The 19,426-nt window shown below is 37.2% G+C and overlaps 1 protein-coding gene across 4 annotated transcripts in view; it reads left to right on the top strand.

Annotated features, from left to right (window-relative positions):
* Positions 1–19,426, top strand: part of MAD1L1 (mitotic arrest deficient 1 like 1) — a 527,150-nt gene that overhangs the window by 226,163 nt on the left and 281,561 nt on the right. For all 4 annotated transcript variants that reach the window (XM_075830343.1, XM_075830342.1, XM_075830344.1 and 1 more), the window contains exon 13: positions 9,475–9,531. In XM_075830343.1, the coding sequence (XP_075686458.1) occupies positions 9,475–9,531 (57 nt within the window). The remainder of the gene's footprint in view (positions 1–9,474; positions 9,532–19,426) is intronic.

The following is a 19,426-nucleotide window of genomic DNA, read 5'->3' as shown; positions in this document are numbered from 1 at the left end:
ACATTACTATAACAATACTACATTACTATAATACTACATTACTATAACAATACTGCATTACTATAACAATACTACATTACTATAACACTATATTACTATAATACTACATTACTATAACACTATTACTATAATACTACATTACTATGACAATACTACATTACTATAATCATACTACATTACTATAATAATACTACATTACTATAATAATACTACATTACTATAATAATACTACATTACTACATTACTATAACACTATATTACTATAATACTACATTACTATAACACTATTACTATAATACTACATTACTATAATCATACTACATTACTATAATAATACTACATTACTATAATACTACATTACTATAACGATACTACATTACTATAACAATACTACATTACTATAATACTACATTACTATAACAATACTGCATTACTATAACACTATATTACTATAATACTACATTACTATTACTATAATACTACATTACTATAATCATACTACATTACTATAATCATACTACATTACTATAATACTACATTACTATAACAATACTACATTACTATAATCATACTACATTACTATAACAATACTACATTACTATAATACTACATTACTATAATACTACATTACTATAATACTACATTACTATAATAATACTACATTACTATAATCATACTACATTGCTATAATAGTACATTGCTATAATAATACATTACTATAATCATACTACATTACTATAATACTACATTACTATAATACTACTACATTACAATAACAATACTACATTACAATAACAATACTACATTACTATAATCATACTACATTACTATAATACTACTACATTACTATAATCATACTACATTACTATAACAATACTACATTACAATAACAATACTACATTACTATAATCCTACTACATTACTATAATACTACTACATTACTATAACAATACTACATTACTATAATCATACTACATTACTATAATCATACTACATTACTATAATAGTACATTGCTATAATAATACATTACTATAATCATACTACATTACTATAATACTACATTACTATAATACTACTACATTACAATAACAATACTACATTACAATAACAATACTACATTACAATAACAATACTACATTACTATAATCATACTACATTACTATAATACTACTACATTACTATAACAATACTACATTACTATAATACTACATTATTATAATCATACTACATTACTATAACCATACTACATTACTATAAAAATACTGCATTACTATAATAGTACATTACTATAATAATACTACATTACTATAATCATACTACATTACTATAATCATACTACATTACTATAATACTACATTACTATAATACTACATTACTATAATAATACTACATTACTATAATACTACTACATTACTATAATCATACTACATTACTATAATACTACATTACATTACTATAATCATACTACATTACTATAATACTACATTACTATAATCATACTACATTACTATAATATTACATTACTATAATCATACTACATTACTATAATCATACTACATTACTATAATCATACTACATTACTATAATCATACTACATTACTATAATAATACTACATTACTATAACAATACTACATTACTATAATCATACTACATTACTATAACAATACTACATTACTATAACAATACTACATTACTATAACAATACTACTTTACTATAACCATACTACATTACAATAACAATACTACATTACTATAATACTGCATTACTATAATACTACTACATTACTATAACAATAATACATTACTATAACAATACTACATTACTATAATACTGCATTACTATAATAATACTACATTACTATAACACTATATTACTATAACAATACTACATTACTATAATAATACTACATTACTATAACAATACTACATTACTATAACAATACTACATTACTATAATACTGCATTACTATAACAATACTACATTACTATAACACTATATTACTATAATACTACATTACTATAACACTATTACTATAATACTACATTACTATGACAATACTAAATTACTATAATCATACTACATTACTATAATAATACTACATTACTATAATAATACTACATTACTATAATAATACTACATTACTATAACAATACTACATTACTATAACACTATATTACTATAATACTACATTACTATAACAATACTACATTACTATAATAATACTACATTACTATAATACTACATTACTATAACGATACTACATTACTATAACAATACTACATTACTATAATACTACATTACTATAACAATACTGCATTACTATAACAATACTACATTACTATAACACTATATTACTATAATACTACATTACTATAACACTATTACTATAATACTACATTACTATGACAATACTACATTACTATAATCATACTACATTACTATAATAATACTACATTACTATAATACTACATTACTATAACAATACTACATTACTATAACAATACTACATTACTATAATACTACTACATTACTATAATCATACTACATTACTATAATACTACATTACTATAATCATACTACATTACTATAATCATACTACATTACTATAATCATACTACATTGCTATAATAGTACATTGCTATAATAATACATTACTATAATCATACTACATTACTATAATACTACATTACTATAATACTACTACATTACAATAACAATACTACATTACAATAACAATACTACATTACTATAATCATACTACATTACTATAATACTACTACATTACTATAACAATACTACATTACTATAATACTACATTATTATAATCATACTACATTACTATAACCATACTACACTACTATAAAAATACTGCATTACTATAATAGTACATTACTATAATAATACTACATTACTATAATAATACTACATTACTATAATCATACTACATTACTATAATAATACTACATTACTATACTACTACATTACTATAATCATACTACATTACTATAATACTACATTACTATAATAATACTACATTACTATAATCATACTACATTACTATAATCATACTACATTACTATAATACTACATTACTATAATCATACTACATTACTATAATACTACATTACTATAATCATACTACATTACTATAATCATACTACATTACTATAATCATACTACATTACTATAATCATACTACATTACTATAATCATACTACATTACTATAACAATACTACATTACTATAATACTGCATTACTATAATACTACTACATTACTATAACAATAATACATTACTATAACAATACTACATTACTATAATACTGCATTACTATAATAATACTACATTACTATAACACTATATTACTATAATAATACTACATGACTAACAATACTACATTACTATAACAATACTACATTACTATAACAATACTACATTACTATAATACTACATTACTATAACAATACTACATTACTATAACAATACTACATTACTATAACAATACTACATTACTATAGCAATATTACATACTATAATACTACATTACTATAACAATACTGCATTACTGTAACAATACTACTTTACTATAATACTGCATTACTATAACAATACTACATTACAATAACAATACTACATTACTATAATACTGCATTACTATAATACTACTACATTACTATAACAATATTGCATTACTATAACAATACTACATTACTATAGCAATATTACATTACTATAACAATACTACATTACTATAGCAATATTACATACTATAATACTACATTACTATAATACTACATTACAATAACAATACTGCATTACTGTAACAATAATGCATTACTATAAAAATACTCCATTGCTATAACAATACTACATTACTATAATATTATTATAACAATACTACATTACTATAACAATACTACATACATTTCTGTTCATACTTTGAACGCGCCGTTACATTCGTAGCGGCTGTGTAAGGAATTGCAGCACGGTCCCGTGAAACGTGAATGGTACAATGGTGCAATACCTTGCACAGCCACTACAAAAGTAACGGTGTGTGGAAAAGTACAAACAAAAAAAGCAATCTAAACCATGAGGAGGCTGATCAGCGATGATGCCGAGAGTCGGACCCCCACCAAGACTCGTGACTATGAGGTTCTATACCTTGCACAACTGCTGCAAAAGTATGAGCATTGCGGCCCCTTCAGACAGCTGATTGGTGGCGGTGCCGAGAGTTGGACCTCCACCTGTCTAATGTTGATGGCCTATCCCTAGGATAAGCCATCAACTTTAAAATACTGGATAACCCCTTTAACTCAACCAAGCTTCCATATTTTGTTATGGGAATAGGGAAATAAGCAGCTGCAAGACTCTTCTGCTTATTTCCTGTGGGAACACCTGCCCCCATGCACATTCGGTCATTGTCTGATCCTGCCAAAAACAACGTGTTTGGCCCACTATGATCTAATGTGTGTGTTGGCATCTTTGGTAAACTCCTCTAGCAGATCACAACAACTAGTTATGTAAAGACAAAGGGGAAATAGCAGAACGTTCGCTGTTGTGATTGTCCAGAATAAAAAAACATGGCTACTTTCTTCCAAAAACAGCGCCACACCTGTGCACAGGTTGTGTGTGGTATTTGCAGCTTAGTCCCATTTACTTCAATAGAGCTGACCAGACACCACCCGTAGACTAGAAACAGGTTAGGTGCTGTTTCTGTAAAGAAGCCATGTTTTTCTGATCCTGGACAACCCTTTTAATGTTGGCATTGCATGTCGGTGAGCTACTAGAAGTGTGAGATTTGTTCCTAATGGAGTATGGGCTGCAAACATTAATTTCTAACATCCATTCTGCTCCTTATGTGATAAGCGTTAACAGTAAGAGGACAAATGTTTACAGTACGTCTCAGTTGTGGCCTCCTCACTCGGCGCTTAAGTCTACTACATAGCCAAACAAACTTTCCTCTCTGCCTCCAGGTGAGACGCGAATTACAGATCTGTTTGCAAAGTCGCAGGTCACGGAGGTTTTAGAATTTCAAGCCCATAATTATAATCTCTAATTGCCAATTCAGTCTGATGTTGACAGCTTCATCTTTGCCAGATCTGAATTTAAGATATGTCCCTGCGCGTAATGACAGGATCATCTATAATACATGAAAATAAGTTCTTTAATCCTCAATTTCAATTATATATTCCCTTTAAAGCCCATAGTATTTTTTTTTATTTTGTTTTAAAAGAAAAATGTGAAGAGAACTCTTTGAAAGGAAGAGTTTAACAAAACATCAGCCCATGTTGGAATTCAGATATGTGTAGTCGACAGCCGTCACGGAAGACCGGTTCATTTTGCATAACAGATATTTTACGTTATTTTCATTTTTGTATTCATACAGTTTAACAAGAAAATTTTCTAAAAAGGGGTATTCAGGCCCCAAGTTATTACTACCTCTCCTCTGCTTTAAGATCCATGGAGGACCTCCACCGATCACTAGAATGGGGACCCCTGATCTCCCATAACTGCATAACCAGGACAAGCAGAAGTTCGAATTGAGCAGCGGTCAAATATGCGCACTGCCACTCCCAAGCATCATGTGAGTCAATCCCATGGAGTTTGATTAGAGCAGCAGTGCTTTTGTTCGACCGCTGCTTTATACCAAAGCCTTCTCGTCGGTTTTGGGCTCATAGGGGACCCAGGGTCCCCCTGTTCCAGCAGCTGAAATCCCCCGAATCTAACATATTCCACCTTTCCAGTTTGTGGCTCTAATAGCCTTTTTAAAGGTGTATCACATTTTCCAAATCTACTACTGCCCTTGGGAGGAGTCCAAGAGGTACATAATCCGCATACAGATAGATGAGACTTCTTTGTAAACCTATAGTAGTTTTTGATTAAAATAAAAAAAAAAATGAAACACTTCACATGGACATGTCCCTCAGGATACTGTAATAGGAAGGGGGCTGTCAAGCGGCCTCTCCTGTTTCTGGTTCACATGCTGATGCTGCAATGAAACACATCGCCAGGACTCGCTATTAGAGGCCGATCTTACGTCATCTGTGCTGATCGACCAGCGTCATTCCGGTGTAGAGAGACGTCCCTTTGGTAAGAGTAGATTGTCAACGCCTAGTTGGCAATTTAGAAGTAAATTAGCGTACAGAGCACCAAATGTAACAATAGAATGGCGACCCAGGAAAAATCTTGTGCTCCAGGTTTAGAGGAACATAGTCAATTAACGTTAAGTTACATTTTTACATGGGAGAGGATGTGACTGCTGGATTCTGACTACAAACAGTCTCCTCTGTAGTCAGGTCTATCAGTAGAAGCTCTGATTAGTAACACTTCTTTTTTTGGCTGTCACTCAAGGGAACCTTCTCTACTTCACAAACAGAACCAAATTAGTGGGGCTGGTTTTCTGTCAAATCAGAGAAGATCAGGGAGAGTCCAGTATTATCCCAAAATTAATTCTCAGCGGAAACATGGAAAAGCAAAACGTACCTTCCTTTCCATATTTTTTATTTTTCAATCTCTGAGACACAAAGCCAAGAGAAATAGTTTTGCCTTTAGTTATAATTTACCATTTTAATAAAGCAGACACGTCTTACAACGTTATCTTTCCCAGCCAATCACAATTGATTATCTATATTTGGGGAGGTCGATTAGCATGTTCATGTCATTGAACATTAATGATCTAATGTGACAAGGCAAATTGTGTCCTGGAAGCTTGTCCTAAATGTTCATCAATAGTCCAGTAGGACAGACCTTGTTGGGCTTTAATTGCTTACTAATTGCACATTTTGTATCGGCTTTAAAATGGTCGTCTAAAGACTTCTGCGAGCACGTCTTAGGAGATGTCATGGGAAGAATAGTGATACCTCAGTGTGAAACCATATCACAATTCAGACCCATGCTTCAGATTTACGATGTACTAAATGATTTATGATGGTTTCCTTTGCTGAGTTGTTTCACTGGTCCATTAAGAGCTGTTGAATATTGGTTTGAGTCCTTTACATATTAGACCAGTAGGAACTGTGGAAAACCTTGGTGCTTTAGTGTTATTTTATTGTGTTCTTCATAGTGTTGCATGTCTAGAAGTATGGTTTATTGCTCTGTACATAGCGTGATATCTCTCCAAAATAATACCTCTTATAATACGTAGACGAACCCTTCATCTAGACCAACTTTTGAGTTCTGTCATATACTTTGCATGCTATATTGCCAATTTTCTTTGAGATGACCACCTAAAATTGGTCTTCTAGAAGGGTAGTCTTCTCAAAGTATTTGTGTGGCCTCTTTTTAGTTTCTAATTGTTGGGCTTATCCAGAGCTCTCTTGAACTTGGAGCACTTTTAAACAAATTTATAAATGTGTTCTTTACCTACCTTAGGTTTGTGTTACTCGTATGACTTCAGGAACTTTTTCTTAACAGCCAAAATCATATTTCATGTCCACCAAAAGTTGACAACCACACCATTGTGTAACGGGGGTAACTCCAATAGATAGCAATTCCACATGCCTGTCATGCTTCCTAGACCTTCGCCTCTACGGGGTTGCATCTCAAGAAGAAAAAAAACTGCCTGGCAAATCTCCTCGTATGTGATTATAGGAAGTAATTGTTGATAGTCACATCTTTGTGAAAAGTAAATTTATTAAAATGGATTCCATAGTGGTCATCCATGCAGCTCCTGTTGGGCCAGTAAAGAAGATGAAGACACACATTGGTTTGGCCCTATACTTTTTGTCATTATGAACCTGCTTAGGCTTCTCATGCCCGCAGGCAACACTAAATTACCAAGAATGGAAGATGAATTGTCCCAATGGGCTACGTGTGAAAACAGAACAATTTTGTAAAATTGGTCGATGATGACATGGGACGGTTTCAGACTGCATTCTGTTTTTTTTTTGTACTTCTTATTTTTGTGACCCACCCGTTCCACCTCCATTGGTCTAATGGCTCTATTCCTATATTCTGTATATTAACCTACCTTTTAATTTTAAAGGCAACCTGTGAAATCAGTCATTTAATGTCTGTGGCTGCCAGTGCACATAGAAATCCATGCATTATTATGTCGCCACCGTACTTTTTTGCTGTACGGGAGTTTACTATAGGGGAGATTTTAATAAACTGGGAATGTGGAATGGAAATATCCTCATCTGAATGTGATGATAACGCTTTATTAGCTTCTATTGTCTACTGCCAGAAATTAATGTTCAAATGAAGCAAACTCAAAGAGTATTCGTGACTATTTCAGAGAGTTGGTAATTGTCCCAAAACTGTTGTGTTCCTTTCCATATCGATAGAAGCCTCTTCTTTTATGTATAGTTCAAAATCCTCATTAGACTGAAATCTTTCCGCATTAGCAATCCTACTTAAAAGATAAATTGACTGTTTAAATGCACGATAATGAAAATTCATTTGCAAAGGCTCTTATTTATATGCAGGGCTTACAATCTTCAAAATAAAGCCTCAATTAGACAGAAAAATAAAGTCGAAATACCTAAAGACGACTGTAGATTTTTCTGATATCAGCCGTTTTGTCCCCTCAAGTTTGCACAATGAATGCTAGTTACCTTTTTGTTTTATCCTTTTGTCTTATTTTATGAAGTTTTTATTTTAGTGGCTGGAGAAAGAACCAGATCTTCATTGTGTCTATTATTAAAAGGATTCTGCATTGTTTTATTTATTCTTGTTGAGGTCAATGATTGTGCCTTTTTATTTTGCTTTTTTTTTTAATGATTGTGTCTTTTTATTATGCTTTTTTAAAAATATTTCTGAGGGCTCAATGATAAGACCGAATGGCTAGAACCCTTCATTATTTTTTCCACCATTTGATCTCTTAAATGTTTTTCTGAAGAAGTCACTGATTAAACTTTTTTTATATATATATATATATTTTTTTAAGTTGGTCTGGCCTGGCCTGTAAAAATGGTGTAACCACTCAAGTGTCATTGTTCAGATTACAGCTGGCCCTGGCTTCAGCTGGATTCGGCTGTGATCACTCAGGGAAGCTGCAATCAATCATAGATCCGTAGCCATTCAACTAGATGGCCAACCATGTAAGGATGCTTTCAGACAGGTGTAATACTGGTGCTTTTTTGTGCCTGTATTATGGACAACACCCGGACCTCTCGTGGTCCTTCAGGACGGGAGTTAAAGCACCATATAAGCCTATGGTTCTCTAACTCTAGTTCTGATGAACCTTGGGGAGAGGGGTTGAGTGTTGCGTCAGTAATATGGGCGCAAAAAAAATCAGCTGTCTTAAAGTGCCCTAATACATAGAAGGGCTGAGTCAACCAGAACTCTGCTTGACTCAGCTCTGGCTAAAAGTTGGGAAGTCCTGAGCAGGGACCCTTGTCTACGACGATCATATGCCCTACTGAGACAACCCCTCTGTTAGACACAACCTTCGACATGCATTCTTGATAACTGTAGATCAGCAATGTAGAGTGATGCTCTTCTTATATACTTTTTCTGTTAATATTCCAGGTTCAGGTGTCTCAGGCTCTAGAAGATACTGGTTTGCAAAAGCAAAGGGCAGAACTGGTAAGTGTTAACCATTCTGCTACACCTTATCTTTTCAATGTAAACTTTTAGCACAGTATGTTGAGCCATATCATTTTCCTTCTAGCTTGTTGATCTGAAGAAGCCTCTTGAAGGATTACTGTAACATCTTCAAGATGTCCTATTGATACGGACTTAACACTCGATATGCATGTACACAAGTCCCATTGGTTGCCATGGTAGCTTTATTTAATTCCATAGATTTTTATGGCCGCGCCATTAGATGGGAAAACCCTTTAAAAGGCTTGTTCGGCATGGGCTGGTTTTCAAAACTGACGATTTATCCACAGGAGAGGTCATCTGTATATGATCTTTGGGGGTCCGACACCCGGACCCCGTACCGATCAGCTGTTTCGGCTGCCTCCGTGCAGTGCTGCAGCTCTGCGCCTATTCATTTTAATAGGAGTAGAGTTGCAGTGTTGCAGCATGGCCGCTATACAGTGTACGGAGCATCTGCTTCCGGCACGGCCACTGGAAAACTTCCGGTGCCAGAGGCAGCCGGAACACCCGATCGGTGCGGGGTCCGGGTGTCGGACCACCACCGATCATATACTGATGACCTGCCCTTTGGATAGGTCATCAATATGAAAAACAGCCCCATGCCTGGCTAACGCCTTTAAGGCCCTTTTACACACACAAATTTTTCAAACTACTTACGTACGATCAGTGGTTAGAGAAATTGTGGTTGTTGATCTGCTGGACATTTCCATCATGATGATTCTCGCAGTGAGCTGCATCATTATTGCCTTGTGACCGCTCTCGTGAGAATCACTGCGATAGGCTACAATGCTCTGTGTAAATAAAAATGTTGCTTTGGGTGGCTCCTACAATTACCAATCACACTGCTGATAACCACGGCACGATCTATGAAGATGAATGATGCATGATCGCTTTATTGTTTATCATTCGTCGTCTTCATTTATAATAGTCAATTATCATTACAAGCAATTGAAAACCTGTGAATCATCACAATAACTGGACTGGGTCTTTATATTTACTTCTATTTTTTGTTCTATTTTATTTTATTTTTTTGCAAACTTTAGGTGGGATTGCTATTTGTCTTTCTTACTATGTTTTATCCTTACAGTCTACTAACAAAATGGTGTTAATGTTACCCAAATTAATTCTATAGTTCCTGGGGGTCTCACTTTTTCTCTTGAACTTGCAAGCATTGATAAGATTTTTCTATCCAATTTCCTATACCTTGTTATCTGCCATTTAGTTCCAAGCCCTGAATCCCAGTAGTTGTAACTAGGATAGATTACAGACCTGTAAAATCTCACGGTTCCAAATATAACTTATGCAATCTATCTCCTATTTTATTCTATTTTTGTGAATGAGCAAAGCCCTGTTAGTTTAGTGTAATTCACCGAGGTTTGATCAAGGCTGCCCCAGGGGCTTTTTAGTTGTGCGGGGGAAGAGATTGAGATGCAAAACCGTATAGATTGTACAGTCTGTCATGTTTTCATTGTCTCTCATTTAGCTTAAGGTTTGTGGGTATCCTACGGGAATGCGTCTTTGCTAATGGCCCATGTGCCCCAGAGGAAGAAGCAAGGATTCATTTTCCTGAAATATTGCTTTAATTTGTTAGAGAAGAAAAAAATATATCTGTCTTTTATAACCTAATCTAGATGGCATACAAATTGAGTTTTGCAATTAGCCATTCAAATGAGGAAGTGGTCCATCGTTCGTTAGTTTCAACATAATGATCTGTGCAACACTTCTTCTTTCATCCAGGTTTATATTGTGAGATTGCTTGACACACATCTTGTATAGAGCTGTACTTGTTAGACTCAAAATTACTAAATAACCATCTCTCGTTTCCCGCCGCCTCTTGTTTGCTCCCCGCCGCCTCTCGTTTGCTCCCCGCCGCCTCTCGTTTGCTCCCCGCCGCCTCTCGTTTGCTCCCCGCCGCCTCTCGTTTGCTCCCCGCCGCCTCTCGTCCGCTCCCCGCCGCCTCTCGTCCGCTCCCCGCCGCCTCTCGTCCGCTCCCCGCCGCCTCTCGTCCGCTCCCCGCCGCCTCTCGTCCGCTCCCCGCCGCCTCTCGTCCGCTCCCCGCCGCCTCTCGTCCGCTCCCCGCCGCCTCTCGTCCGCTCCCCGCCGCCTCTCGTCCGCTCCCCGCCGCCTCTCGTCCGCTCCCCGCCGCCTCTCGTCCGCTGCCCCTCGTCCGCTCCCGCCGCCTCTCGTCCGCTCCCCGCCGCCTCTCGTCCGCTCCCCGCCGCCTCTCGTCCGCTGCCCGCCGCCTCTCGTCCGCTGCCCGCCGCCTCTCGCCCGTGTAAGGTGTCCTTTTAAAACCGAAGTATTATAGTATAGAGCATTATTTACAATTCTTCATAGACTTCATAGCCAAAATCTTCCAGCAAAACTCCGTTAAGTTTGTGTGTGTATGACAATAAGCTAGTTGACGGTTTCCAATAGCAACAAACAGAACTATGAATACAGCTCTGGACTATAATACAGTGTGTGATTTTTGATGACATGCATCACAAAGATTTAAATGTCTTCGATACACACTCATAGGCCTCATGCACACGACCGTATTTTTTCCCACCCGTAAATACTGGCGTAAATACGGGTCCGGTGTCACACGTATTCGACCCGTTATGCACCAGTATTTACGAACCCGTGCCCGTAAATATGGGTCCGGTGTCACCTGTATTCCACCCATATTTACGGGCACGTTTTTGGCGGCAAAATAGCACTGCACTAATCGGCAGCCCCTTCTCTCTATCAGTGCAGGATAGAGAGAAGGGACAGCCCTTTCTGTAATAAAAGTTAAAGAAATTCATACTTACCCGGCCGTTGTCTTGGTGACACGTCCCTCTCTTCACATCCAGCCCGACATCCCTGGATGACGCGGCAGTCCATGTGACCGCTGCAGCCTGTGATTGACCTGTGATTGGCTGCAGCGTCATCCAGGGACGGGCCGGATGTCGAGAGGGACGCGTCACCAAGGCAACGGCCGGGAGACCGGACTGGAGGAAGCAGGAAGTTCTCGGTAAGTATGAACGTCTTTTATTTTTATTTTTTACAGGTTGCTCTTTATTCTGATCGGTAGTCACTGTCCAGGGTGCTGAAAGAGTTACTGCCGATCAGTTAACTCTTTCAGCTCCCTGGACAGTGACTATTTACTGACGTCGCTTAGCAACGCTGCCGTAATGACGGGTGCACACATGTAGCCACCCGTCATTACGGGAGCTCCATAGACTTCTATGGACTGTCCGTGCCGTTATTACGGCCTGAAATAGGACATGTTCTATCTTTTTTAACGGCACGGGCACCTTCCCGTAAGAAAACGGGAAGGTACCCGTGGCCAATAGAAGTCTATGAGCCCGTTATTACGGGTCGTAATTACGACCCGTAATAACGGGAGTTTTTACGGTCGTGTGCATGAGGCCATACTCTTGCAGAAAAGTGTTTTTGTTCTTGTTTTTTTTTGTTTTGTTTTTTAGCTCGGTTGTTTAAACGTCTTTTAAATGTTTTCTACATATGTTTCGGCAATATATAAGGAAATCGTTAATATGTAAATTCAAGAATAGCTCATTGCACCCAAAAACAACTGCAAGTACGGCTGTAGTTCACATTATGGATGGAGTATGGAATGTCTGTACTTATTTTAGTATAGACGGTTGGCGTCTTTAAGCAGTTTGTGTTTTTCGTGTATCGGTATACAAATGATTGTATTACAGACATAGCGAAAAATCCATCTGAATGTTTCAGCTACAGTAGCTGCCTGCAAAATCAAAAACATTGTGGGAATTGGGCAATAAGACTGAAACTTGTATATTCCCTATTTTTGTTCTGTGTAAGTGCCGTCAAATGGGGCTATTTACGTTGTGAAGGAAACAAATCGTTCGGCTCTTATATCATATTCACAATGCACTCGTACTGTTAGCTAAATATTCAGACTTGCACTTCACACGCACACAGCCATCAAACAAATGAAGTGCTCTCACTGGCTAAATTGGCAGAAAATGTCTCATTTAGACCTGTTTCCAATTTCTGTTCTCTCCCACCTCCTTGGGCATCACGCAGACATCTGTACCTTTCCTCAAACAATGTTTTCCTGTAATTTCACAAAGTCTGTTGGAAAATATGTGTCATGGAATTCAACTTAATGTTTTTATGTGATAAATTGCAGCTGAAGCTGAAAGAAGATTTTTTTGTTTTTGTACAAGAAAACATTCACTTACGCAATCATAACAGTGGTGAATGAGCTACCAGGGGGTGAGGGGGCAGGTAAGCCTTCCTCCCATACACGTAGGTGGTTAGGGGTAGCGGAGAGAAGAATTTCCAGTATGTCAAATCTGTTCCATGGCCAAGCTCCTTTATTTCTAGTTTATGGGGTGTCATCACATAAGGAGTTGCTTGGCTTATATGGGCTATAATAGCTTATATTACTTGGTGTTGTGCTTGGTGTTCTTTTTATGAATGCCGGGTTCTTCAACAACATAGCTCGAAGCGGAAGAGGCATGGTGTTTGGAAGAGCACTAGAGGCCAAGTCATTGGTAGTTGTCCCAGTGATGATACCTTTTAACATGTCTCCATGATGGGTCACACGTTGAAAAAAAATTACTTTTATATTATAGTTAGATGTCTTTGTTGTGTTCTGTGATCACCATTATATCTTCTAAACGTCCTCCTTTTGCTGCCAATATGAAACTTGTTTTGGCAGCCATGCTGGTTGTTAACCAATTTTCCCTGACAGATACCATCTACGGCCCTGTTCACTTCATGTCAGAGGTATATTTTGGAACGATTACCCAATGTATACCTCCGACCGAGACCCCATGCACACGACCGTAAAATCGCCCTTAACTATGGTTTGTAATTATGGGCCCATTCGTTTCTATGACCGACGGACACCTTGCCGTATATCTACGGGAAGGTGTCCGTGCCGAAGAAACTTGGCGAAAAAATTAGGACATCCTATTTTTTTATTTTACGGATCGTGCTACTATAATTTATAATGGGAGCACGGCCCATAAAAACGGTAGTGTGCATTTGGCCTTGGGCTACTGTACCTTGCATACTGCAAAGAAGATGTTATGCCAACACATACAGACCCTGCATATAACAAAAGGACACACTTTTGGAATATGTCGGGTAAATAGGGGCCTATGGATACGTTTGTTGCGTGTGCCTGGAGCTTTCCCGGCACATACGTCAATTATACGGCCTCTGACTTAATGTGAACAGAGCCTTATCCTGTTGTCACCACAAGTTGAACATGTACCTGTCCAATCCCATAGATTTCGGTCTACCAGCTGCCTTTCCACACCCCTCATATCAAATAACAAATGCTTTTGGGTGGAAGTTGGGTCTGACCATGAATTTCAATGTCCAAACTAAGGAATGTGGCCTCAAGAACTTCTATTCAGTGTTCTTTTTTGATCTTAGAAGGAAATGCTCTTTATCTTTTCAAGGATTCTCTTAGGCTGGCTTTTTGAAGTCAAGGAACATGAACTTTTGTTTGCGGAGTGTGACCATAGACACTTGACCAGGTTGGATACATTCGCTAATGGGTCTCCATTAGTAAGTGTCATCCTATTTCACATCACGACTGGTGGTGCTTTAGCTAGTCCGTTTACTGTAAGATAGGGAAAAAAAAAAGTTCCGACTTCTTTAGCTAATTACACTAGACAAGACAAAGGCAGTTTGACTTTCTGGTATTAATTAACAAATCCATCACTAATTACCTTGGATAAGCACAACTCATGCTTCTTTCCCCAAACACAATTAATATGGCAACTCTAAGCGTCTGTAGGCCGCACGGCTCTATCATTAACATACTTCACCCTAATTAGACACGGCCAGGAGTGGCTGTAAAATGAGTTTCTGATAGTTCTACACAAAATCATCCAATGTCTTGAATCCTCCGAGGTATTAAGAGAAAAAGGGTACATTTTCTGATCTCCGTGAAATGACAGCAGCAATTATGCCAGAATTATAATTATTCAAATTTTTTATTTTTTTTTGCTAGGTGACCTTTTGCTTATTTATTTTTGATTTCATTTGTTCTGTAATTGATATGCCTGTGGTGTTCGTAAATGTTGGAGAGTCACCCCAAGGATTCACTTAGTGAAGGGATAAAAACTCATTCATCTCCAATTTGTAAAGTATTAAAGCCAACGTTCTTCAGCATGATCAGTTCCTGAAAGGAATTCCTCTAGAGCTGTAGATCTTATTTGTAAATGGAGATGAGGAGCTTGGAGGAAGCTGGAATTTTTGAAACCTGGAATCGGTCGGTGTTTGGAAAAACATCAGCTAGGCCTTTGAAGACTTGGTACTAAACATGTAAAAATGGTTCCAAAAAAGGGGGGCAGTGTTACTACAGTCACCAATCTGATTACTCCCCGCTTTTTGAATAGAGTTGCCTTAGGGCCTGTTCACATATGTGTTGGAGGCTCCGTTCAGGGCCTCCATCACAGGTCCGGCCAAAAATACTGAGAAAAATTGTGTGCTGCACTTTTGTTTCTGGTAAAATCAGACACCTTGACGGAAACCCTACGGAACCCATAAAAGTCAATGGTTTCCGTCCGTTGCCGGTTGTCTCTGTCGTTCAACGGAACTGCCACTTCATTTTTTTTCGTTCTGCTCCGCTGATGGAGCAGAAAAAACGAAACCTGAATGTAGATGTGGACAAGCTTTCAGAAAACTTACCTTTATTAAAAACTTACTAAAATAATGGGGGAAAAAAAGGTCCAAGCAGATGTTTACCAAAAATTTTATGAAATTAAATTAAATTGAAAATGGAATCAGATATTGAAAAATAAACCGGTTTATCAGAAGGAATTAGTCCGAACATAGAGGTGCCAATCCCGTAACCTCTACCAGTTATTCAGAAGGTACATGTTCCATTTAGCAGAAAAATAAGGGCAACATTGACCCATCCACGATCTCTGATTCCCGCCACAAAAACACAGAGACCATCTTAAAAATGGCTTTACCGCTACAGGAACCTATTAATTCCTTATGTAGAGTGTCCCAACGCATTTCCCCATTCAATGTAGTGGTTTATCTATGGACATATATAGGTATATAAAGCAGATTGGGGCCAGCTCAACAACACATATGATGGTCAATTGCCCAGCTGTCCAACTTCTACTCATATAACCATGATGTAGATGATGCTATGTTTTTAATCTTCCCCTCTTCCTTGGCACTTGTGGTTTTTGTATGTTTTTTATTTTTTATTATTCTTTAACCTTAATGAATCCAAGTCATGACATTTATTCGATGGCGGGTTTATGGTATCATTCTTAATATGGCATATCAGCTGTAGTCCTTTAATCGTCCTCGTTTGTCAAATTGTTGAAACAAAATATTGAACCATTTTTTTTGAGAAATCTGTTTTTGGCAAGGACGTCTACTATGGCCACCAATACACGTCTCAGAGGGATGCAGAGATGTTGAGAGTGATGATGTACCACTGAGTAGTAGTTGGATAGATTTATTGCTTCAGAAGGTTTCTAGATGATTGATCTTTTGGTCTGGGTCAGAAACTGCGGCAATTTCTCCTACAATTATATATCATCATAAAACAGCCGAGTTGCAGTTTTCACAACTACCAGAAGAGGACGCTTCAGGGACTTACAATTTATCTGTGATATTTTTATTCATTAAAATTATTTACAATCCAACATCAAGGGGACCGGATAGGTGCGAGATTATCAGATGTTCTAGATTATTAGATGGTCATAGAAAAGAATATAAAACGCGCTTCTAAGTCTAGAGAAACCATTAGATGTGACCAGTGTAAGAAGCAGGTAATGACTATAGGTACCAGGCAATATGTATGTAAAGCAGATGTTCTGCTATTTAACTACCAAAGAGATTTACGGTAATATGTATATATTTATATGTCATCTTTAACATATGTTTTAGCACATTAAAATGATAAATGCTGCACTTGTGTTTAGGAGCCGCAGGCGGCGCACATAAATTACTGATCATTGTTCATATCAATCCACTTGGCATAGTTCTTCCAGTGAATATACACACATTATTATATGTATATATTTTTACAAGTCAAAGAAAATATATCACGTTGACATGTCAGTAAATAATATTTCTATAAACATCACATTCTAATTTCATAATGTGAAGATTATACAGGGATAAGTGGCGCTACATACGCTACTTATCTCTTCCTGTACTAGCTTTCTGTCACAGATCACTTCTGTAGGAAGTTCCTTCGTCAGTGACAACCACTGACAGACTGAAATGTAGTGCACCCTCTTTAATTATAAAGAGGTTTTTCAGCAGATGCCGAGTGTATTATTCAGGTCTGTGTCCCAGAGGAACAGAACAATGAAAATACCAGAAGCGCCGGTTCCGTTTTATGACCGACAGTATTGGCGCACAACGGAACCCATTAACTTGTCTGGATTTACCAGTAACAATAGTGCAGCATGCTGGGCTATTGTTTCTGGTATTTTTGGCTGGATTTGTAATGGAGGACCCTAACGGAGCCTCCAGTGCAGATGTGAACCGGGCCTCACTGGGGAACATCATATTACACATCTGAACAGCTGCAGAACATCATGATACACACCTCAACTGCTGCAGAACATCATTATACACACCTCAACTGCTGCAGAACATCATTATACACACCTCAATTTCTGCAGAATAACATAATACACACCTCAACTGCTGCAGAACATCATAATACACACCAACTGCTGCAGAACATCATAATACACACCTTAAATGCTGCAGAACATCATAATACACACCAACTGCTGCAGCACATCATGATACACACCTCAACTGCTGCAGAACTTCATAATACACACCAACTGCTGCAGAACATCATAATACACACCAACTGCTGCAGCACATCATGATACACACCTCAGCTACTGCAGAACATCATGATACACGCCTCAGCTGCTGCAGAACATCATAATACACCCCATATCTGCTGCAGAACATCAATACACTCAGCTGCTGCAGAACTTCAATAAACTCTGCTGCTGCAGAACTTCAATAAACTCCGCTGCTGCAGAACATCATAATACACTATTCGTTCTGCTGCAGAGCATCATAATACACTTCTCGGCTGCTACAGAACATCATAATACACTTCTCGGCTGCTACAGAACATCATAATACACTTCTTGGCTGCTACAGAACATCATAATACACTTCTCGGCTGCTGCAGAACATCATAATACACTTCTCGGCTGCTGCAGAACATCATAATACACTTCTCGGCTGCTGCAGAACATCATAATACACTTCTCGGCTGCTACAGAACATCATAATACACTTTTCATCTGCTACAGAACATCATAATACACTTCTCAGCTGCTACAGAACATCATAATACACTCCTCAGCTGCTACAGAACATCATAATACACTTCTCAGCTGCTACAGAACATCATAATACCCTTCTCGGCTGCAGAACATCATAAAACTCGGCTGCTGCAGAACATCATAATACGCTCCTCAGCTGCTGCAGAACATCATAATACACACCTCAGCTGCTGCGTACCTTCTTTTTGAGAAGAATAAAGGCATTTCATGTCAATCAATGTCGGACAGCAAGCTTTACTTTACACCTCCAAAAAAGGTTCTGCAGCAGCTAATATGTATATTATAAGGAATAATGGACCCTCTACTTCTACTATAAATGATAAAGATCAGGTGTATCATTTAAATTATGGCTTTCAATTACACCCGGTTTTGCATACATCTTCCTGTGGGTATTTATTTATTTCTCAGAATATGTATTATTTATTGGAAAACTACATAGCATCTTCTGCCAAAAGAGCCATTGCATTTTCCATAATACTCGGTTCCAGCTGCGTTGTCCTTGGTGGGGAAATACCTGCAGCGCTATTAATGTGATATAACGACATTGACAA

The sequence above is a fragment of the Rhinoderma darwinii genome, chromosome 6 (assembly GCF_050947455.1).
Source record: "Rhinoderma darwinii isolate aRhiDar2 chromosome 6, aRhiDar2.hap1, whole genome shotgun sequence".
NCBI classification, from domain to species: Eukaryota; Metazoa; Chordata; class Amphibia; order Anura; family Rhinodermatidae; genus Rhinoderma; species Rhinoderma darwinii.
Note: the sequence above shows the minus strand (reverse complement) of the source record. Positions and strands in the feature narration are given on the sequence as shown.